The following is a 25303-nucleotide window of genomic DNA, read 5'->3' as shown; positions in this document are numbered from 1 at the left end:
AACTTCATGTTTTTTAAATAGATTGCAAACTTAATAGGAGGAAATGTATGCTTGATTGTTTTCAGAAGTTTTTTAATATAAGAATTCTATTTAGTTTTTTAACAGCTCATAAGAACACAATAAGCAAAACAAATAAGATTCAAGAAACTTTTTTTTAGTGCAGGTTTCTATTCTATAGCCTTTTTGGAAATAACTGTGCAAATAAACCCAAATACACTTAACAAAGCGGAAAAAAAACTGAACATTTTAAAGTTTTTTGACATTTCGTTGTATGCCAACTATTTTTTAAGAAATTTAATTTCTTATATTTGTTGGAACATAGTCAAGTTAGTAAAGTATTTGTGAAAAAATAAATGAATTTTTTTTTTATAACTTGTTGTTTTTTTTTTTTTTGTGAATAATTTTTTTTTTAATTACGCATTTTGCTAACAGTTTAATTTGTCACAAGAATTTATTAACTGTTTTTAACAAAAACTAATGAGATGGAGTAAATAGATTTATTTCAAATGTTTTATTTTTAGCTTTGAGTTGTTATTAATAGATGAATATTTTACGTGTACTCTCAAGTTTTTGGATTTTCAAACTTAGTTGATGTTAAAAACCTGATAATTTTTGACCATATATGGTATAAAATAAACAATTTTCTTCATTTTATTAGTAACAACATGATTTCCGGTAACGTGTTGTTTATTTTCGGTAAAAAATGAGTTTTCATTTTTTTATTTTTACATTTGTTGCAAAATTAGCGAAAACTAACGAGGAATTTAATCTGTTTTTTATTAAAAGTTAATGAGTCGGAAAAATAAATTCATTTTTAGTGTTGTATTTATTTCCGAGCAGTTTTTTTTTTTTTAATTTCCTGTTTAATGTTACTGTTTTTAACTTGTTAAACATTAGTATAATGTAAAACTACTTGGTCATATTTGGTATCAAAAAAAAAACAGTTTCCTTCGTTTTATTACTAAAAACATGGTTTCCGTTAACGTGTTTTTTATTTTCAGTAAAAGATAAATTTTAATTTTTTATATTTTACACTTGAGTAAAGTAAGCATTTTTTTTTTTTTGCTTTATTGATATAAAAGAAATACTTTCATGTCTTTTCTGTACTTTTATAATTAAAGGTTTGTTGTTTACGTGATAGTTTTTTATACCAACCAACTTTTCCAACTTAAGAAAGTTCAAAAGATAAAAAGCGTTTTATTTATAATTTTAATCGTAAAAACCTTTTTTTTCAATGAAAGTTTTTTTTATTATCTAATTATTGTGACAGCTGTACAAATAAGCACGTAGTTTTTCATTCAAACACCAAAATAAAAATTTATGTTAAAAAATAAATAGTTTAATTTAGCAAGTTTTTTCGTAATAAATTTCAAAGTGTTTTGAAGCGATTCTAAGTTTACTTAATAGTAAAAAGTAAATAGCTCTTTTAAATAATAAGTAAAAAATAAGTCTAAACATGCTTTGAAAATTTCTAGGGTGAACTCAAACGCGCTTACTATTGTTATTATATAAAGCAATTATTTACAAAGTTTTTAACAAAATAAATATTTGATTAGTCTTTACATAATACTCGGACTAAATAATTTGTTTTTGATAACAAATTCTCATATTTTAAGCTTTTAAAATTTTTGATATAGGTAGTTAAGTTTCAATATATTTGTTTTATTTTTTATAACTTTTTTTTGTCAAACTTTAAGCAGTTTTGTGTTTTTTTTTTTAGTTTACGTTTAAAATTAAAGAAACTAAGTTAATAAAATTTCAAGACACTGCGTTTAAAGATTTTAAAAACTTTCTTTGGATGAAGGCTTATAAATAATTTTGTTATTTTGTTTTACACTTTTATAACTTTTAGTTAAATGATGCGTAGATTTGTGTTTTTGTTTTCAGCTTACTTTGAAAAAATTAGAAAGACATCTTAATAAAATGTTAAGATACAAAGTTTTTAAGTAAACATTGTTGCAGGTTGAAATTTGAAATTTCAAATGAATTTGAATATATCTTTAAATCAATCAAAACATATTTGTTTTTATTTTTAATCAAAAAACAGTTTTTATTTACAAATAAAGTTAATGTGAAACTAAACTAAAACTTTAAAGTATTTTTCAATGAATTAATTTTGTATTACGAAGAGAATACTTTCTAGTTTCGTTTTAAAAAGTTCGTTCATTAAGTTACAATTTCTCAGTGTTTTACATTGTTACTATGTCTTCTAGCAGCTAGGCTGAAAAAATAAAAAATATATGTTCATATGTCTTTGTTTAATATTAAGTAAAAGCTTAAACTGTGTTTAAATTTTACTTTAACTTTTTTTTTAATACTTATATTGTTTAATATATTTGACAAACATTTAAAATTTATAAGGTTTTTTTGACAAAGTATAAAGACAACGTGGTTTATGATATTTTATAAATAAAAAATTTCTCACTTTAACATGATTTATATCATATAGTTACTGCAAGAAATAAAAATAGATATAAAAAAGACGGTACACAGATGTCAAATTTATTTTTATAAAGTAATTACAGTCAGCAAAAAAAAAGGTGCGTAAAAAAAAAATTAAAGGTTTATTAAAACTCTAAGTTAGAAGAAACAACAAAAAATTTTTGTTGTTTGCTTTAATATCTTCGAATTTTTAAGATACAAAAACGTTCATGGAGTTAACTCTGTTTAAGACTAATATGAGTTTTTTTTTTTTTTTTGTAAAAAAGTCTATAAAAAAAAGTGTCAAAAGTTTATTTTTAAACTTTTTTGCACTCTACTGATGTTTTTATATGTAAGTTTCAAAATTTCAGAGATTTCAACTTCATATCAAAATCAATCAACAGCTTTTTTTATTTTTTTCAAAATTAAGCACGTAGTCAGTTAAAAATCTATGGTTGAGACTGAATGTTGTCTTATATTCAAAAATAAAAACTTTTATTTCGCTTTTCTGCGGTCTGCCGTTGTACTGTTCAAACCTTTGGTTAAAACTTTGTACTTGTTTGTTTTAAGTTTTACTTTTATAAATTGCTCTTTGTTTTAAATTATGGTAGGTAGATTAGAGTTTAAATTTTATTACTGTGTTAGTACAGTTTCTTAGTTGGTAAAGACTTACAAAAAATAACAAAAAACTATACGTAAACAGTACTAATGAAGTCATCTTAAACTGAGAAGATATTTTTTAATATCATGTTCTTTTTTGAAATGAATCAAAGACATGTAAGCTTATTTAAATATTTCACTGCCCAACTTAAAGTTTTTTAAAAAACGAATAGTTGTGAACACGCACATTTTATGAATGAAACTATGACTTGAGTAAATTGAAAGGAAAAAAAAAGTGTTTATGTTTTTGTGTCTTTGTTTGATATAGTTTCGTTTTTTATTTCAGTCTATTTTAGTTTTTATGTGATTTTAAACATGAGCTTTATTTATTTTTCAGTTTTATATTTTTATTAAAAAGATACAAGTTTAAAACGTATAAATAAAAACAAAAACTGGTTTATCATAAATAACTAAAGCAAAAGAAATTAATAGTTACTTTGAGTGTGTAACAAAATACAATTTTGCCAAGATTTAAGTTAAAACAATATTATAAATTCAACTATTTCATTTTAAAGTTCTAAACTATAAAGTTGATCTTGTAAAAATTTTTCATCAAGATAAACTTTTACTTATGTTTTTATCATTTAGTGACATTACTTGAAAAAATGTAATTTTTTTTTACGTAAGTTAAAAATGATAAAATGGGTTTTACTTCTTTTTTAAACTTTAGTTAAGCATACAAAACATATAAAGTCGTTTTATGAAGACGTATAAAATAGATAGTAACTACATATCAAAAACATCTATTTATTTGTTGATAAAATATTTAAACAGTTAATATACATAAGGCAAATTTCATTAAATAGACAAAAAAAATTGAAAAACTTAAAAAGAAAAGTGTTTAAGTACTAACAAATACAATAAAAGTTCAAATAAAACCCGTCATTCTATTTGTTTTGATTATTCAAGTATAAAAGTCAGTTATGTCAACTTTATTTTTATGTAGTTTAGCGTTTTTTTTAGCTTTTTTACATATTTTACATTTAACATAAACTAATTTGACCTATTTTGTTTTGCATTAAACTTAAAATCGTAAATAAATGACTTGCAAAATTTGTTTTCAGATTATACCTTTTTTAAATTTACCTTTTTTTAACACGTATATTTGTTTGGATACTAAAGTTTTTCAGCTGTTCTTAAAAACATTTATATAAAATCTTTGGAAAAGTATTTTTTTAACAAGTTAAGTTTCATTGAAAATAAAGTTCTATTTTTTAGGTAAAAATTATTTAAATATGAAGATTTGTGTCTTGTTGATGATTTCTCTGCTCTTATGCTCAGTTTCAGCAGCTCATAAGAAAACGAAACATTTTAAAGGTAGTTTCAATATTTATAACTTTTTGTTTACAACGTTACCCCTAACAAAGCAGTTAGTGCTAGATCTTTAAAAGCATTGTAAGTATTTTTGCAATATACTTGAAAAAAATGCATCTTTATTTTTTATTGATAAACTAAATATTTAACTCAGTATATCACGCTGAAATAGACTTGTAAAACTTATTTAGAAAACAAATTAAAAACATTAATATATACTAAAGTTTGTTTGTGTTTTAAACTTAGACACAAGTTCTATAAAAACATTTTTTTCAACTTGATAATAAATTTATTTAAACTTTTTCAGCAGTTTTAAGTGTTGTTTTTTAAACATTTCATATAGATACTGTAGAAACAGACATAATTTACCACTCTTTAAAGTAGTTTAAAGCATAACATCAGTGATTTATTGAAGATATTTTTGTTCTAAACACAAAGGTACATTTACAAAACAAAATACTAATTACTGTTAAAACTGGGGTGTTTTTAAAAACTAAAAAAACCAAAACTTCATAAGCTTGATTATCGTAGTTTACTTTAGCAAAATAAATCAAATTTTCAAATTGACTTTTTTATAAACATAAGTTGTAATACAAAGGTTATAAAAGAAGTTTTTCCATACATTAAGTCTAAGAAAGTATATAAACCTTGTAGTCATACAGATAACAGCTTGAAATGGTTTTTCTTGATAACCAACAACAACAAAGTAAAAGTTTCGATGAGTTTGTTAAGTAACATTTCACATTTTTGCAACTTTTTTCTTTATTCAACAGGTTCGAACCATCCTTTTTGCATGAGGCTTCCAAACGGCGAATTCACAATAAAGTGCAAAAATTTTAGGAAAATTTTCATTAAAAGTAAGTTTGTCATCCAGTTGGTTTCGATTTTAAGAGCTTAAGTTGTATGAAAATAATTAAAACATTTGATTTTTTATAAAGGTAAATGGCTATTGTGTCCCATGTTAAATTTTTTTAGTTTTTTTATTGAAAAAGTATCACTGTTTACAAAGACTTTTTTTTAAATGATTCTGTTAAAAATGCGAAATACATTGAAAGTTTTTTGTTTAAACTTAACTTTAACAGTCCAAAATGAAGTGTTTCATAAAAAACTATAATATCAAAAATAACCATGACTACTTTAACTTAATGTAGAACTTAACACTTTAAACAAAGTATTCCGAAAATTTATTTGAATTATCAATTTAAAGCTTTATTTTACTATTTTGCCATTAAAACCAGAAAATACTTCTTTCTTTGAAGTTTTTTGCTGCTAAACTTTTTAAATTAAAAAAAAGCTTAATTACAAGTTCAAATTGTCTAAATAAGCTTTTTTAACAGGAACTTGTTTTCTCTACCAACAATACAAGTGCCAATCTATAATCAGTGTACTTGGATCATAATTGCTATAATTTGAGCTTTCTTAAATGTAGCGGTTACAAATGGTTTCCCTGCTAAATGTACCAACATATATTACCAATTTACTTGGGTCTTAAAATAATTTTCAATATTTAATATTATACTACTACATTACTACTTTTTGTTATAAAAAGTATTTATATCTTTAATTGTATGTTCATATCTTTATAAAACTATAATCAGTTCGCATATTCTCATACATGAGTTACTTTTGAACAAGACAATTATGTTAATAAATTTTATCATTACTCGTAGTTTCTTTTCGTAAATAACTAGTAAAGATTTTTAATATGTAAATTATTATTTTTAGATAGATTTAATTATATCTGTTTCGTAACAAATTTCAAATTGTATAATTATAACTTTATTAGAGGCGTACTCATTTTTCTCTATTAAATGCTAATACTGAACTATTTTTAACTAAGTACTTAATTTTGTTTTGTTGTTTTTTTTTCATTATAAAAATGTTTAGAATATCAAAAAAATTATAACTATTTTCATGAAAAGCTGCTAAGACATAAAACAATCTAATATAAAGATCAACTTTCAAGTATTTTTTTAGTTGTGCAAACTTTAGCTAGGTTTATGATAACTTCTTTAATTGTTTTATACATTAATATTTTTCACCATTGACAATCACAAAACAGTACATTAAATCTGTGAGACAACTTTTGAGTTGGACAAACATACTTAAGTTTGATTTAAAAAAGATTTATAGTGCTTTAAAGTAGGAGTAGTTTTAGCTTAAAAGACTGCTTAAAATTTAAAAAAATAGTTTTATTTTTTAAAACTGTAGCTACTTAAGACCTACACGCAATACACTAACCTAATACTAGTTTTAAAACTGTGTTTGTTTTATATGTAGCTATTTCAAATGTAGATATTTAATATGTGAGTCTTGTTGTAATCTAATGGGGTTTTCCTTATATATTTGCTGAGTCAGCATAATAAAAAAATCATAATTTTGTATTTTTAGTTATTAATAACATTTTTTTGATAAAGTTTTAATATATTTGGGTAAGGTGGGTTAAAAACAAAGGTAATTTTCTGAATCAGCAAATGTTAGGGAAAACCCCGTAAGATTACAATTGGGCTCGTAATATGTATCTCGAAAAGTTCTTTTTTTACAAAAGCTTCATTGAACATGTTGATGAGCTTAGTTTTAATTATTAATTTTGTTAAGATAGATCGTTCTTCGTTTTCAATAAAATAAAATAATAACAAACATCTAATAGTAATAAATTTATGAAGTAATCACAACTATTTTAAACAAAGTTCTTGAGACATTGATGTCATTCGCCATTTATCATTTAATTTCTCTAAAACTAGCGGTCCAAAAACTAAGTTTTTTATACATTTACTTTTCTAAGAGTAGACACCTGATCGTACAAGTACAGCCTTAGAGTTTACAACTACTAATTGAAAAAAGTACATCATGGTAGTTTGCATGAGTAATAAGCTTTTTTATACAGAAATGGTCTAAACTTTTTTATCCGAAACTATTGTCTAAAAGATTTAAACTTTATAAACAAAATAAAATCATTTGAATAGTTATGTTATATTTTACATTATAAATTAAAAGTTTACCTGTTCTAACTAAAGTATGCTTGTTTTTTAACCAAAGAAAACTTCAACAGAATTATTACTGAAGCTTTAGTTAGTTAAAGTATTAAATTAAATTGTTGACCATTTTTATAGCTCATAAGATATTGTTAAAGGTTTCAGTATATTTATACAGCTCAAAGTACAGAATTTTTGAAAAAAATTGTTTATGTTTAATGAACTGTAATATTTTAATAATTAGAAATATTTTTGTAAAAATACTAAAGAACAGATTACATTTAAAATTATATGATTGATTTGTAGTTTTTAATAAATATCAACAGCGATTTAAAACTAACTACAGCTTTAATATTTTTTTAGACATGACTTCTATTTCAAAATTTTAAATACAAACTAGCTACTTTCGTTTTCTAAAAATAGAAAAATAAACAAATTTATCAAAAAATTTCAATTTAGTCCTACTTTGATAGTACATCGTTTATTGAACGACAAAAATAAATGCTCAAAAAGTTTGGTCTAAAGACCTGGTGCACAAAAAAACCTTTCGGTCATTATTGATTCATACACCACGGTACGGATCCATTTTAATGTCACTTCCAGAACTCAGTCCAAAAAAGTGCTTTTAACAAGCTAACTTTCACACTACAAACCTTATGTATTTCTTTAGAATGGTTACAATTTTTTATTTAAGAACTTGATTAATAAAAAGTTCTAAAGTTTTTTTTACAAAACATTCAGTTTTGTTTAAAATATAGTAGAATAGAAGCTTTAGTTTTGTTGTTGATAGCTTTTAAAAAATCAAATTTAAAATGTCTTTAAATAAAGTTCGACTACTTTATTATACTATATTAGGGGTGGGCAACGTACGGCCCGCGGGCCGGATCCGGTCCGCTGAGTGAAAATGACCGGCCCCAAAACCGTTTTTAATTTTTAATGGAATCCGGCCCGCGGACAACATTCATCCGGCCCGCAAGTGGATGATCCGGCCCGCTAAGCATTTTCAAAATTTATATAAAATCCGGCCAGCCAATTTAATTATTACAAAACTTGTAGAAAACCTTTTTTGAACTATTTCACTAAACAAAACTGTAAGACTTTGACCCTGAAAACGTTTGTTAAAATGGCTTATTATTTTGTGGTGATACAACAATATTTTGTTATAGTGTCTTGTTCTGTTTTAAGTCAGTTGAAGTAATCCTTTCTCAAATCATCCAAAAGCAATTGTTTGCTGAACTAACTTTGATGATCTTACCTAACATAATGTTTTCATAAAAGATAGACGTGTCAAAAATTGCTGTCTTTTCCAGATAAGTATTGAGTTGTTTTTTAAATGTTTAAAAAAGTATTAAAAAAAATCTTTTTAAACATCGTCAAATTTTTTAAGTCAAACTGCTCATGTTTAAATTTTTGTCAAATGTTTTAAAATTAAACTAAATTTTGCACTTTTTCTGTTATTGTTTTTTCATTAAGGACTTTTTGGTTAAATATATGGTTAAGTTTAGTAATGACCAATTGATGACAATAGTTTCACTTGATAATAAGTTTGGTCGTCGTTTTGCAGACTTTTAACAATTATGTGAAGAATTCGACATTATTTCATCAACGTCGACGTTTGACACCGAAAATGTACTTCGTAATATTGTTAGAACTGTTAAACTTCAATGTGGCAGTACACAAAAAGAAAAGTTCAAAACTGAAAAATTGACAGACAAGTCAAAGTTTGTTAATTTAAAAAAGATGACAATGAAGTTATTTGTTCTGTTTGGGTCTACTTATTTTTGCAAACAAACTTTCTTAACCATGACTAAAAACAAAATTAAGCTGCGTTCAAATCTTACTGATACCAATTTGCAGTCATTACTGAGAATATCTACTTCAAATAAAATTCCAGATTTTAAACAACTTGTTGAAAGCTTTTATGATCCAAAAATGTCTCATTGACTGTTTTTTAGTGTAATTATTATTGCTAAAATCTTTAAACTTAACATTTAAAGTATAATGTGACAGTTTTATGTTTTAGTTTTTCGTTTAGTAATATTTTCATTAGTGAAATCGATCTTAATCTAAAAGTCTATTTAACTAAAATGTTTGTTACGCTGAAAATATATAATAATTTCTTTTTTTTTTTATTTCGTTATTTTATGTTAGTATTCTTATTTAAGTATTTTAGGTGCACTGTTTGATAATAATATTTTTAAAGTACAGAATTTAGTTAAATTTTATAAGTTAGTTATAACTATTTGATATTTTGAAAGTAAAAGTGTTAGAATTTCAAGCCAAAGCAATTTGTTATCTAGGCTTAACTGTTCTTTAAATAAGATAATAAAACAATTTGAAATCAAACATATAACTTTTGTTGCTTTTATAAGATGTTTAGATAGATTTTATGTATTATTGATCGAGCCAAAGTTTGTCAACTTCTAAAGATGACCATGGAACTAGTTGTGTTGTTTGATACTTCATACATTTAAAAAATAACATTTCCGACTATAAACATAAACAAGGATAAGCTAACTTCAAACCCAATCGGTATTTCAGTGCACTTGCAGATTTTCCAAAACTGTCATGCAACTAGATTTAAACAACTCTAATACATGATCAACCTTAAATGTTTCATCGAGATCTTTTATTTATTTTTTTTGCTTTTTATGGTAAAACTGTTTATTATATCATTGTTTCTTTTATACATGCAAAAAAATGTAATGAATTGTCTTTACCTTAATTAAATTAAATAATAGAAGTTTAATATTGTATTGTTTGTTAATTTTTAAACAAATATTATCAATACAAACTCTAGATAAGGATTTCTAAAATTAATTTATTTCGAATAGTTAGCAATTTTTTTATGTTTTAGCTTGAAATGTTAGGCTCGAGTAACTTTTAGTGACCAAATTGTAATTTTTTTAGGACTAACTAGTATTAATTCGGTCCAGAGTTATAACATATATAGAATTATGAATACTTAACTAATTTAATATAAAATTTCTTACTTAAGAACCTTGGTAATTAATATATTGATTCAAAATTCTGAAATACCCGATCAATAAGCATCTGACCGGATCCAAATCTTTTTGAAAATAGCTTCCATTCGGATCCATATCTTTGTCTAAAATTAGTATTTAGCATGATCCGGATAATATGTTTAAAATGGGATCCGGATCTAAAAAAGGATCCTGCTGATTTCAAAAGATCACTAACTTGAAATGATCCGGCCCGCTGAGGACTATATTTTTCTGGATCCGGCCCGTCAACTATTTACGTTTCTCACCCCTATACTATATAGTGCTAGTTGTACAAACTTGTATAATATTTCTATTTTAGATTAACTTTATTTGGAACAGAAGATAAAATTTCTAAACAAGAACTGGTGTTTACTTTATATAATTTAGTTTGATTTTAGCTGTTGAGAAATACCAACATTTGTTTACAGTAAATATATATATAAATCAAGATTAATATAAAAAATGATTGTTCTGTTTTTATTGGCTTTTAACCATTTTAACAGTATAAGAACAAATTAAAGACCCAGTTTAGTAAAAATACAAAAGTGACAAAACTAAAAAAGAGCATATTTGTTGAAAGACAAAGTTTGTAATAACTAACCTGCTTTTAACTTTTCTTTCTTCGAGTGTATGTTTGAATGAGTTATCCTTGAACCAAAAAATTTTTGAGCAATATTTTGTTTTTGTTCAATAAACCACTATCTATTTTTGTATTCGTTTTTAATTACTTTAGTTTTTCCTGTGCTTTGTTATGGCTTATTTTATCACACTTTGGTCTAAAAAAAGTGCTTTTATATTTACTTCCAAAAACATTTTAGATGTATGTGGCCCGCAAAAGAGTTTTTCTAGGTAAGTTTTGCCCGTAACTTCTAAAAAGCTGCCGACCCTTTTATTAGTAAGGCTATTTTTGCAACTATGGCTCTTACAAAAACTGCTGCATAAGTTTTAAGTAAATTGTCTGTTATGAACAGCAAACCTGTTGTAGTTTAAGTTATTTTTCAAAAAATATACCAAAACATATTTCCTTTTTTCTTGAACTTATTTAAGTACTTTCAAGTAAGTCTTGTAAAAATTTTTGTCATACTAAATTAACTAATATTTAATTTAGTGAGTTACAATTTTTACAAGACTTACTTGAAAGTACTCAAATAAGTTTAGCAAAAATTTAAATCTGTTTTGTTATATTTTTTAAATGATGTAAGCACTGGAAAAAAGTTGTTTTAATTAGTTTACACTATTGTGATTTATTAATGCACTAAAACAATTGCTTTTTCTAACACTTTCTCACTAAAGTTAATTTTAGAACTAGTTGTAATTTTTTTTACTAGGGGCATAGAACTGTTACAAAGCTATATTCAGAACAATTAACGAGAATTTAAATTTACATTTTCTACTTATCATACAACTAATATTTCGGTAGTTATTATTACCGTTTTTATCACCGGTATCCAGGACAAATGTGAATTATTTGTTTAGACAGTAAACAAATAGTTTTTAGTAGAAGACAAGTTGTCAAAATATAATTTTTTAATCTAATCTCTTTAGTTTTAAACAAAACCCCTTTTTCTTGTCACAAGTAAACAAACCTTAGCAATAGTTTTTTAGCAATTGCCTCTAAAACTTTAAAAGTAAAGTGAATCACATCTTGTGTTATTACGCACAAAATTAGATAGTGTTTATTTCATAAGACTTGTTTTGTTGTTAAACTATTATTCACTGCTTCAATACACTTTTTAAAATTACATTACCATAGTAAAAAGTAAAGTATAAAAGCTTTCTACACTAGTAGATTGCAAAACTAAACACTAAGTGTTTTTTTCATTAGTATTGAGTTTTATAAGTTTTTTTTGCGATTTAACATTTCAAAAATAAGTACTTTTGATCTATTTTTTTCAATAAAAAATTCTATACACTACAACTCTTAAAAGATTATTTTCTTCGGTAAGTCTACAATTTATAATTTCTAGTACTTTTACAATTTAGTTTTGTGACTAGAATGGTGGTAGTCTTTACATGTAACAAGCTTATTGGTTAAAGTTTAAACTTTACATTGTTACCAAAAGCATGTATTATTGCAACTTAGTTAATAAAAACAGATAAATTGTATCTACTCCCACATTCTACATTGGAAAACTTACCAAATGATTAACCCAACAACAAATAGCTTTTAATCAAGAACACACAAGTAAGTCCAGATACCGATATAGACTTTTTTCTTAGTTAAGGTTATTGGCTGAATTTATAGCCACGAGTGACATAAAATTGTTCAAATAATGTACTTTTTTAATAACTTTTAATAAAACTTGAATGTATAGTAACTTTTATTAGCACTATAGTAAAAAAAACGTTGCTAGATCATTTTATAAACTTGGTTTTTTTTAAATAAAAGCTTTAAGCCATTATACATATGAAATTCTAGTCTTTTAAGTTGTCTATTGTAATCAAATTATTTAGTAATCTTTGTTAACGTTATGTATACATAATCTAGCTTGCATTTTACATTCTATATTTTTATTTTTCAGATAAGTATATAGCCAATTTAGAAACATTTTATACATGAAGAAATAATCATAAAAGATTAAGAAGTTGCTGTTTGAAAAATTATAATAGAAGCTAATTTATTGAAATGGAAACGGATATGCGAAGGTTAGTTCTGCTTCTGTAACAATAGTTTTGTAAATTAATAGCTCTGACATGTAATCTGCACTATTCGTTAAAAAATGTTTTACAAATTAAATTCGTAAAAAGTTTTCCGCAGTTATAAACATATGTTAGATTCAATTCAGTAATATTTTAAATTTATGGATGATATAAAATTCATCAAATTTCTCTACAGTAAATTTACTTTAGCTTGAAATATTATTCTTATACTTTTGATTAGCTACTCTTAACTTGCATTCCTAATATAGATCTAAATTATTATTCTGCTACTTGAATTGCTTAAGTGAGTTGCCAATTAGTTAAACTGCATAAGTACTTTTGATTCCAATCAAGAGGTAGGTACGTATGTATTCACTAAGTTACAGTAGTAGTAGAACCCAGCAAAAATAATCAAGTAAAAATACTAATTATTGTCACTTGGTAAGGATTCAATTTTTAAGTACGACATATACTTACAATTTATAACAAATTAAGCTACGGAAACATTTTTCATTTTAGTTATAAGCATTTATGGTCTAGGTTTATAGATTACTTTAAATAAAAGAAGTTTATAGATTACATCATATTATTTAGGTATTAAATGTTATAATGAACTATTACAAATACGTTGTAACGCCCCTGCAAGATATGACTGCTGCTCATAATTTGTAATTTTCTTTATGAAAAGTGTATTTTTTATTGAAACGGATTAATAAGTTTTTTCTTATTCAATCCTATATTCTGTACTTCCCGAAACTTTTAGTTTTATTTAAACTTTGTTTTTACTAAAAAAATATTTGGTCAATTCTCAGTAGAGTATTAAAGGTTAAAAAACTGTCACTAGATTACATATTTAATTTTAATATTTTCTCTATAAAAAAAACATTTATATTATAATACTAATAATAGTTATAAACAGTTTTACCTATCCTTACTATTTTCCTTTAATTATAGAACATATTAACTAACTGGCATATGTTTATTAGTAAATAAAGTTATTTGTATTAGTAATTTCTAGCTACATAAGTACATGCTCATGATTAAACCATGTGTATTAGTATACCAAATGCTCCATAACTTATGTCTAATAATGTCAATATGTCCAGTTATCCTACTTTAACTCTTATTAGTAACAATTATTACTCCAAATAAATTTAGAAAGTTTAGAAATAAACTCTATTCTTGTTTTGGATTTAATATTTTGAATGCTGTATAAATTTCAATGGGGTATTTAAGCTGTGATTTTAATAAACTTGCACCGGAGTAATTTGTTATCAAGCTTGAATTTTGCAAAAGAATAATAAAAACTGGACCAAAATGACACCAGTTTTGCACCGCGCAATATCATAGACAAATTTAAAATTAAAAGATATTAAATAGATTACAAACAACACAACTTGATTCACAATTTTAATCCATCTATTTATAAAGACTGCTACGCGACAAATTAAAAAAGTTCAAATTTATAAAAGTGGTACTATACATTTAAATTTATCCTACATCAAAAATATTCTCATCATAGGGGCTTCACCTTCTGTTGTACGGGTTGTTCCTGTTGTTGCCTTGGTTACCGCCGTAGCTGCTCCCTGTTGTCATAGAGAATTGATGTTTAAGAATGTTAATTTATTTTTTTAACTCCAATAACGTCAGCTTGTTCAAACAAAAACAACATTTTTATAAATTACTAAAATTTAAGTTTCAACTTTTTCATACACTAATCTTTTGTGCTAAAATAAAACTAAAACAAAGTGAGAATGTGTTTTTACAAAATGGTTTTTCTGGTTAATTTAATAGACTTTAATTAGGTTTAATTTTATAGTTCGGTTCAGTTTTAACAGTTTTTGACCTAAATAAGATTGAAAAGAAAAATTGTCAACTCTTAATTTTAAAATAAACTATTTGATAAGCCGTCTCTACTACTGTCTCAATACTGTGAATTAACAAAAATGTGAAAATAAACAATGGTGATCTAACAGACCTTGGTATTTTATGCTGGCAATCAAATTTTCTGTTAAAATTTGATTTATATTTAGTTAAACAATAGTTAACATTATTTTTGGTCTTTTTTACACATATGATAAACCATTTCATGTTGGATTAAAATAATCTACTAATTAAGGCCATAGGGGAGGTAGAAGCCATTTTTTGACCAAAAATAACATATAGACTTATATTATAGTAAATTTCATAATCTTTCAGATGCTTTTTTTAGATTTTAAAAATATTAAGTAACTTTTTTTTATGACCGGTTATATAAAGGGTAACTTTAAAGCCCTTTTTCTAGAGTTTTTAAAAACGGGCTTTAAAATCTATCTTCTCCTTCATTTTTCAAGCAATCTTCTTCAAATTTTCAGGAAATGTTCCTTACATTATGAGAAAAAAACGTTATTTGTGAATTTTAGTAATTTTAAAAAATAAAAATTTTATGACAAAAAAAAAATGATTTTTTTTCAAAAAAAAAATGATTTTTTTTTTCAAAAAAAAAGATGTTTTACTTGAAATTTTTTTAAGTCACAAATAATGTTTTTTTTTGTTATTGTATAGAGAATAGACTGTGAAAGTTTTAAGTAGATTGCTTAAAAAATGAAGGAGGAGATAGATTTTGAATGCATTAGTCTTTTTTCGCCGTTTTAGTTTTTCCTTCCCCATAAGGAACCTGTTATACGGCCCGACTTTGGCCGGTCATATCTCAAAAACTAATTCGAATCTTTAAAAAGGTAAAAAGCAACGTAGAGCTTAGTAAAAACTCTTTAAAAAAAGATCAACTTGTAAAAAACATGGCCTACCCCCCCCCCCTATGGCCTTAATATAACTAACTTATATAATTTGTTTAACTTTTGTTCAAATCGTTAAAAACTAGACAAAAGAACTCTTTAGTTAAAAAATTTCTTAACCCTACTTTAAAAACTAGTTTTTATGTTGAAAAGAAAAATTGTCAACTCTTAATCTTAAAATAAATTATTTCATAAGTCGTCTCTACTACTATCTCAATAATGTGAAATAAAAAAATTTGAAAATAAACAATGGTGATTTAACAAACCATGGTATTTTATGCTGGCAATCAAATTTTCTGTTAAAATTTGATTTATAATTAGTTAAACAATAGTTAACAGTATTTTTGGTCTTTTTACACATATGATAAACCATTTAATGTTGGATTGAAATAATCTACTATTTAATATAATTAATATTTATAATTTGTTTAACTTTTGTTCAAATCGTTAAAAACTAGACCCAAGAATTCTTTAGTTAAAAAATTTCTTAACCCTACTTAACAACTTGACTACAATTTTAGTAAAAATTAAAATGGAATATTTTATAAAACAATGCGCCCGTCATTAAGTTTAGTATTTGTTCCAATTAAAAACAATATATTAGCAACAAAAACAAACTGTTGTTATTTCCTTTCATGGATCCGTAGTTAGATTTCTGGTTTCCATAGCTCTGGTTCATCATACTGTTCATGTCTGTAGGAAAAATATTGTTGTTAAAATAATTAAGAATGTTGACCGTCGAAATTGAATTAATTATTCTTCTTGTAATAACTTTCAATTATTAAAATAGAATAAACAAAATGGACCATTTAATTCATTATATATTTAATTTAAAATAAAACCCTTAAATGATTTATCAGCCCTTGAGTAATATTATCTGTTACCTAAATTAACTTTTTAATGGATTATATTGTGTTTTAAAAGTGTTTTTTTTCAAACTGATAAATTATCTGATAATTAAGTCAGTCTTTTGCTGTAAAAACTTTTTTGTAAAATTTAATTATTATATTTAAGCCCATTCTATTACTTGAGTTCATCATGTTGTTCATGCCCATATTGTTTCCTCCCATCATGTTGTTGTTGTTCATTCCCATTTGGTTCATGTTGTTCATCTGGTTCATATTTTGCATCTGGTTCATGTTACCGTAGTTGTTGTTGCCGTAACCTGTTTGGATTATTGGAATTATTATCTAAAATCTGGTAGTGATTGATTAGTATTGAGCTTCAAACAAAATAATTCAAATAGTGATCAACTTAAATGAAAAAAAGTGGGATGTTAAGAAACAAGAATTTTTTAAATAGGTATAAAAAAGCCAGATAGTTAAATAAATTTCGGTTGCCTGTAATAACTTTTATTATATAAATAATATATGCCTGAAATATAAAAATACTTGACAAATTATTTTTGAGAAGTGTTGTTACTTCACTAAAAAATTCTATAAATCTAAGTAATTATTGTAGCTTATGACAGAACCTAAAACAAAAGATTGGTTAAATTAACAGTATTAACTACTAAACAATTAACTGTTGTCTCAATTTAAGCTGTGACAAATAAATGCAATGAAATTAAAACTTTTGATCACAATAAGCATATAAATAATCGATTTATTTCAAATTATTGTTGCACCATCAACCATAGACAAAACCTATATTTAACTGTAATAAACTAGTCCTACAATGATGAAATATACATAATTCCATTTCAAGAACAAAAACATTTAAGTTGTTGTTATTTTAACAAAACATGGGTACAATAGTATGTATTCATGTTTTATTGTCTTTAGTAAGAAGATAAAAAAGCTAAATAAAAAGTCTTATAAAATATACTTGCTAATTTTTTTGTACCAAAACTTTTAATATGATGAAAAAACTAATGAAAAATTTTAAAGATGGTTAAATATTTGATTCTCGAAAACTACATTCTAAAATTCAATTATGTTTGAATGATAAAATAAATCAATGTAACATATTTGAGCCAATTCAAACTCTACTAACTAAACTAGTTAATCTACAGATAAAACACAAATTATTGTTTTATTTTCAAATTTTTAATTAAATCTACTTTGAATTTTTACACCCATAAAAATTCTTAATTATTTTTTAATGATTTTCTCACACAAGCTACAAAAATCTTACCCATGTTGTCATCCATATTGTTATAACTCATTCCTAAAAGACAAAAATATTTTAAACAAAAATTATAATTTCATTGATTCTTGAAAATAAAGATAATCATGGTTATAAGGCCACCTATAAGCCTCATTTTTTGTTTAATCAAATTTTTTTTTTAATAAAACAAAATTATTCTTTCCCATATTTTAGTTTTACATTTCAAAGTCAACGGCTTCATTTTTTGACGAATTTCACATATGATAAACATTACAAACAATCATTTTAACATCATAACATTTAAAATGCACATTAAGCCATATTTTACCTTGATTGTTCATGCCCATATTGTTCATCATGCCCATGTTGTTCATCTGATTGTTATTCATCATGCTGTTCATGTTGTTGTTCATGTTGTTGTATCCCATCTGGTTCTGGTTGTTGTACATCTGCATCTGGCCCATGTTCTGCATCTGCATGTTGTTCATGTTGTTTCCCATCTGCTGGCGTTGTTGCTATAAATAAATAATAATAATTAAAACAAATGTATTTAATCTGCATACTGTTTCCCATCTGCTGGCGTTGTTGCTGTGATAATTGTAATATTTTCTTTTACTTTTATATGTAAATGAGGGTGTGTGATTCAAATAATGATTTGCTTTTGCTTAATAAATAAATTTAGTCATTACTATCATGAAATATTTAAATGTGATTATTTGTTAAATAATTTTGTTTTAAATTGGAGGGGAAACTATAAAAATGCAAACTTCTTTTAAATTTTAACTTTATTTAAATTTGTTTTTATTTTAGTAATATAAAGAATATAAACAAACCATTTTGTTCTTGAAGTTGGTCTCGGCTTGCTTGGCTTCACACTGAAAAATTAAAATAACAATTAAAATTTACAAACAGACAACTTGATTAAAATTATTTGTGCTAAAATTTAAACATGATTGAACTGAAGTATTAAGTAAATAGAGCTTACTAGAAGTTTATTTATAGTCATATGATAAAAGTTTGTTTTATTTAAAACTTTAAACAAACATTTGTGCTTCAATGTATTTTTAAAACTTTAAACACTAAATGTTGGACTTTAGAATGTAAAACAGATTCGAAATTCAGAATGAAAATTTAGGAACATGACTACTAGGAAATAAATAAATAATTGAGGAAATACAAGGGGCGTATTGCTCATGAATAATTGATGTGAAATAAAACGGCCACAAAACCGTTTTTAAGCTGGGAAGTTTAAGCTTTAAATAAATTATTCATACAATTGGAAAGAAGTAGGGCGTTTTGTTATGAACACATGACTCAAAAGATTGTGCTTGTAATTTCATTTGTTTAGCTTCAATTAAACAAACACTTGAGTTTACTCAAAACATAGTTGTGTTCAAATTTTAAAAATTATACTAGCTTGTATTTTTTCATATTATGGTTCTTATTTCATTTTTTGAAAACACATAGCTACTAGGTTATATATATATAATAAAATTATCTAATATTTAACATATATATTAAACTTATTAACCCTCTTATCCTTGATCATGTGGTAGTGTTTGGCAACAGCCTGTTCAACAGAAGACTCGTCTTCAAATGTTACAAATCCGAAACCTGTTTCAAAATAACATAAAATTTATTATTAAGCTGAATTCGTATTGATTTTGTTGTGACTGGTAATTTTTTATCAGAATTAAAAGTTGACTTCATTGCACTGCAAATTTATATTTACAGCTTCTAGTCCACTACTCATTCATCATGTTTATTTCTAAAAAATTTAATGAAAATAATTTTAAACTGAAATTATGGAGGGTTGCCACTGCTAGAGTTACTATAATATCATAAGGATACTAAGGGAATTTTTTTAACATCAGTCTGTGTGTTGTTAACCCTGAATTTAAATATTTAAAAAAATTTAAAACAGCCAAGTAACAAGCAACAAACCTTTGTGGGGACGGCTTGGGTCATTCTTATCCATAACAAAGTTCACTTCGGTGACAATTCCATACCTATAAAATTGTCATGTTGTAAGTAAACCATACATGCACCCTTAACTTGTTGAAAAAAAATTAAATATTATCAGTATTAAAAGTTGACTTCATTGCACAACAATTTTTTGTTGTTTCTAGTCCACTACTCATTCATCATGTTTGTTTATATAAATTATAAATTTAAGAAAATTATAAAATACAATAAATATTATTTGAGTCTAAATTGTTAAATAATAAATAGTAAAGAAAATAGGTATTTTAAAATTTGTATTCCAGTTTAAAAACCCATTCAAACTTATTACAAACTGTATTTCTATATGAATAATTCAATTTACCTTTCAAAGTAGTTCTGTATGTCGTCCTTGGTTGCCTCCATTGAAATTCCTCCCAGGAAAATTTTGTGGCTCTTGGTGAAATTCTGCTGGTTCATCTTCTTCTGCTTCTGGATGCTGGCAGGGGTGCATGGTTTTGGGTCGATCTGAAAATTAGAAAATTATTTATAATAATAGAAACAACTCTATTTGATTTATCATATTTATTAAAAATATTATCAGAATTAAAAGTTGACTTCATTGCACTGCAATTTTTTACAGCTTCTAGTCCACTACTCATTCATCATGTTTGTTTTATTTCATATTTATACAAAACATATTTATGACTGTTTATTCTTAATAAATATTTTTTAGATGTTTTAATTTTATCAGCCATGCACCATGGTGAAAAAAAGTTTGAGAAAGCTTTCTCTGAATACTTTGTATAATAGTTAAAATTTTAAATGAAATACAGATTTTGATTTAAAATATCAAAATCACATATTTCAGAAAAACAATTTTTTATACAATTAGCTTGATAAACAGAAATTCATTTTAGATTTTATAGATTAAAAAATACAAATATTTTTCTACCTGCTTGCCATCCAAGGTGTGGGGTCTTGCCTTCAGAACGGTTGCCACTGCGGTCGGTTCAACGTAAGTGACGAATCCGAAACCCCTGGACTGTCCCATCTGGTCCTTCATCAATATTATGGTCTTTATTTCACCGTACTGGCTAAAATGGGTCTTGAAAGATTCATCGGTGGTCTCTCTGGAGATTCCTCCCACAAACAGTTTTCTGTTTGCAGCAATTTCCAAATTTAATTGTTTGAATAGTTGTGATGGATTTGAAAAAATATTAACAAATGGGTTGTCAAGGTTGCCACACTTAAAAATGCAATAAAAAGTTACTAATCTGAGTTTGACAGAAGTTTTTTAATTAAGTAAGCCAAAAACTAATTTAATTTAAGTATTTAAATAAAGTTTTAATAGTAAAATAAACTTTATCTTGAAAAACATTTTAATAAAAAACTATTTGACTGATAATTGAAAAAAAAATTAATTTGAGTTTTAAAAGCAAACTTCTAATTAACTTAGTTGCCTGAGTGTGTGGCAACCCTGGTACTTATTATTCTTAAATTAATAAAATAAATCATTGAGTTTCATGGGATCTATTTTTATAAGAATGAGGATTAGAAAAAGAATTATCATATTAAATAATATACAGAAATTTATGTTCTATTTCAATTGCATACTTTATTCTCACTAACAAAATACTTTATTATCATTAAGAGAGAATTTCATAAATACATTTCTAATAAACATAGCTCAGAACTCATAAATTTATTTCTATAACAAAAATATTTAAAATTAAATAATAAAATTTAACCACATTAAAATAACATAAAAACTAACAATGTATACATGTAATAGTTTTAGAGGTAAATTTATGTTTATTTACTTATTGTTTTTTCCTTATAACTTTTTTTATCAAAATTACATTACTTATGAAAGTACTTTAATAATTTTATCAAAACAACTTTGATTATGAACTTAATAAAAATAAAAATTAATATTTTTATTACTAAACAAATAAATATAAATTAAATAGTTTAAACTGACCCGGCTTCATCCTCGCCTTCTACATTATTATTGTAAACCATAATTTCAGTTAAAGTTATATTAAAATAAGAAATACCTAGAATAAATAAAATAAATTGTTTATTTTGTTAGTATTTACATTAGTTAACAACCTGTTGCAAAACAGTTAATTTATAATAAATTAAAATTTTGTTGGCAAACTGTAATATAAATTTCTATTATCATCAATAATTTATTGTTTTATTTTATCTTTAGCTTATCACAAGTAATTTAAATTATAATAAATATATTTAATGATTTTTTCTGTTTGTGTTACTCAGTAGTAAATTCAACAGTTTGCCATTAAAATTTTACTCCTTTCTAAATCTTTATCACAGTATGTTGTAAAACAATTACAAATTAAATTATTGTTAACTTAAAATTCCATTAAATTTCATGAAATTTAAAATTTTTAAATTAAATTTTTAGACAAAAAGACTTAACTTTAGTCCTTATTTATAAAAACATTAAAATCATTTAACTCAATTTGTATTATCTTATTAAATGCACTTTATAACAACATTACAAAGAATACTATAAAGTTTTTAAACATTTAATGTTTTTAAAATTATATTTAAAATTTATGTACAGTTAAGAATACATATGTTAGATGTTACATAGTACTTTTTAATTCATATTCTTCTTACAGGGTGGCTACTGATTTTAGATAAACTTCTTCCATGCTCTAATTAGTTTTTAAGCATATTTTAGTTTAAATTAAAATATTAAGTAATGAACTGAGTAAAAAGTAAAACAACATTGACAGTGTACAGCTGTTCAAAATTTGTTTTTATAGTAAAGAAAAATTTTAAGATAAAAAAAAATTATCTAGATAATAGATCTAAGTGATTTTTATCTAAATCCAGGCTTTTCTGGTATTTTTTTCAGAAGTTTTCAAACAAGGTTTTTCCAGTTTTATAGCCTTAATTGTCAAAATCCAGGTTTTTTTCAGAATTCCAAGTGTTTGGCCACCCTGTTCTTATGTAAACTTATTTGTAAACTGTACAAAAAAAATTATGCTGAATATCTTTCATTTTCAATTTAGCCTTTATAAAAGTTTTAGTTGAACATAACAAAGCATAAGGTAATTTTATTTACTACTTTTAGCAATTTTACAGTGTGGTTAATAGTGATATTTATACTAATTGGCTTTGGATGAACCCAATAATACAGATTTAATAATTCAGGGGAGAGTTATTTTTAAATAACATAATGAGCTAAATATTAATTATTTTCCCATATGATATCATACTTATCATTATGTGTATAGAAATATGATTTACCAATTTTTATTTGTAATACTTTCTATGTTGAAGGTTGGCATTATATAGTTATTATCCTAATGTTTTGCAATTTTACCAGATTTTTGTAAAAAAAATTTTACATTTTAAGGGATAAGCCATAGGGGGTAGGCCATGATTTTACAAGTTAATCTTATTTTGTAGGACTTATACTATACTTTAAGTTGCTTTTTACTATTTAAAAAATTTTTGAATTAGTTTTGAGATATACCAGTTCAAGTTGGGCCGCATAACAGGTTCCCTATGGGAAGAGAAAACTAAAACAGCAAAAAAAACTATTTCATTAAAATTCTATCTCCTACAATTTTCAAGTAATCTTCTTCAAACTTTCAATCTAATCTTTTTACAATAACAAAAAATGTTACATTGGACTTGAAAAAATCCTGGTAAAAATACCTTTTAATGAAGAAAAAAGATTTGTTTTTCATAAATTTTGTTTTTAAATTCATCAAAATTCATTAGTAACATTATTTCTTATAATGTAAGGAACATTTCCTGGAAATTTAAAGAAGACTGCTTGAAAAATGAAGGAAATAAGCATTTAGTGATTATTAAAATTTCCAAGATTTTAATCCCAAAATATTTGTATTGGGAACTTTTTACAAAAAAATATCTCAAATCTTAAACTATATTTTGAGTTTGATAAAAAATGACTTGTAGTTTGTACTTTCATTTAATAACAAAAGTTGTTTTTGTAGAAAAAATGTATAGATATTAAATTCAAGATTGGGTATACAAGATCACTTAGTTTATGTTTTAATAGGATATATGGGAACAAAGTTCTTTGGTATAAATTAAACACCATACATGTAAAATTTTTTTTAATGAATTTTAAGTGTAGAAATTCCAATTTTTAGGAAAATTTAATAAATTTTGATGCTAGATTTATAGATGTTATCCATATTCAATATCACTTTGAGGTGTTTTCTTTCCACCCTTGATATTATTTATGTAATTATACTTCATAATTTCAATGCAGTAAAATTGGAGATAAATAATAATTTGAAATAGGAAAGACAAGTAGACAAATATAAAAACATATATGGGTTACCACTCTTTGAGAAATAACTGAGTCTTTAAAAACCTGCCTTCTTAGAAATGACCATTGAGTAAATAAAAATTTTGTGTAGATGGAACTTATAAATAACTGAAAAAAAATGAACTTTTTTACAAAGGCTAGACTTCTAAAAAAAAAACCAACTGTAAAAAGAATAATATAATCTGATAAAAATTTCCTGATTTCAAAATAATTTAATCTTTAGGTTATAATAATCAAATTGTATACTTCCACAACTTTTACAAATAGCTTGGAATTTATTAAAACTTAAAAATCTGCCTGAGTGGGTGGCAACCCTGCAACAGATAAATAAGAATAAAATAGAATCTTTTTGAAAAATAACTAAAAGATCAATTAAGTTAAATGATTAGTAAAAAATGTCAACTTACATACAACAGAATATGCTAAATATGATAACATTTGTATACTCAATAAGTAGTGAATAAAATTTCTGGAAATAAAATAATTAAACTGTTAAATATTGTTTTATTATCTTGTAAAAATGCTTATATCAAAATAGTATTAATAAACAATACAATTTAACACTTGATAATTAAAACTTTAGATAAGTCATTTAAGTTAATTTCAAAATAAAATAAACATTTGTGTAATAATTTAACTACAGTCAGCTACAATTAAAACTAAAATTTTTATTTTAAAATAAGTAAAATTATAAACAAGTACAGTTAATAAAATTTTATTTTACAAAACTTTGAAAAAAAAACAAAGTTTTTAAGGGCAGTTTGAAGAAATTATTTAATTTTCAAATAAAAATCTGCACTTTTTATTCAAGTTTAGAGATCTTTATCATAAAAAATTATAATGTAGACTTACCTTACATCTTGTTACTACTCTCCAACTCAGTTCCTGTGGGCTTTCAGTTTAATAATATTAGATCACAAGTATGGGTGTAATGCAAGACATTCCGCCTTTTTTGTTAGTCTCAAAACAGCCAACTTAGTTTTGTTGTGTTGAAGCAGAGTCGCGTAAATAGTATAACATGTTATTAGTTGCACGCTGAAATTAAATTACCTAAAAAGGTGTTAATATAGGTATTTAGATGCAAAATTGTAAATTTTAAGTTTTACTTTTATTCAAATATCG

The 25303-nt window shown here is 24.6% G+C and overlaps 1 protein-coding gene and 1 long non-coding RNA gene across 4 annotated transcripts; one reads left to right on the top strand and one right to left on the bottom strand.

Moving 5' to 3' along the window:
- The first annotated feature begins 4305 nt into the window (after positions 1-4305).
- On the top strand, positions 4306-5856 carry LOC145831196 (uncharacterized). Its single transcript, XR_014369661.1, has 3 exons — positions 4306-4398; positions 5169-5252; positions 5733-5856. It is a non-coding gene; the product is annotated as an uncharacterized LOC145831196 (long non-coding RNA).
- Positions 5857-14408: 8552 nt separating this feature from the next.
- On the bottom strand, positions 14409-25091 carry LOC145831562 (DAZ-associated protein 1-like). 3 transcript variants are annotated; one of them, XM_082938854.1, is made up of 12 exons: positions 25034-25074; positions 21824-21899; positions 20795-20999; positions 20225-20367; positions 19843-19907; positions 19430-19512; positions 18732-18773; positions 18227-18413; positions 17926-17958; positions 16817-16954; positions 16408-16482; positions 14409-14601 (listed from the first exon to the last, which is right to left on the bottom strand). In XM_082938854.1, exons 2-12 carry the CDS (start codon positions 21862-21864, stop codon positions 14543-14545), a joined length of 1071 nt encoding a protein of 356 aa, XP_082794980.1. In that variant the 5' UTR covers positions 21865-21899; positions 25034-25074; the 3' UTR covers positions 14409-14542. The 3 variants fall into 3 exon arrangements, with proteins under 3 accessions (XP_082794980.1, XP_082794982.1, XP_082794981.1); XM_082938856.1 differs by lacking the exon at positions 21824-21899 and having other exon boundaries at positions 25034-25091; XM_082938855.1 differs by lacking the exon at positions 17926-17958 and having other exon boundaries at positions 25034-25073.
- Positions 25092-25303: the final 212 nt, after the last annotated feature.

The sequence above is a fragment of the Thalia democratica genome, chromosome 3, assembly GCF_965202585.1.
Source record: "Thalia democratica chromosome 3, ktThaDemo2.hap1.1, whole genome shotgun sequence".
Classification (NCBI taxonomy): Eukaryota; Metazoa; Chordata; class Thaliacea; order Salpida; family Salpidae; genus Thalia; species Thalia democratica.
Note: the sequence above shows the minus strand (reverse complement) of the source record. Positions and strands in the feature narration are given on the sequence as shown.

Excerpts from the sequence above, each read along its gene's own strand:
- LOC145831562 (XM_082938854.1), bottom strand. The coding sequence starts at position 21,864 with ATGGTTTACAATAATAATGTAGAAGGCGAGGATGAAGCCGG. Across the intron at positions 18,414-18,731 it reads CCAACTTCAAGAACAAAATG|CAACAACGCCAGCAGATGGG; the intron begins GTTTGTTTATAT and ends ATTTATTTATAG. Across the intron at positions 17,959-18,226 it reads TATGGGCATGAACAATCAAG|GAATGAGTTATAACAATATG; the intron begins GTAAAATATGGC and ends TTTGTCTTTTAG.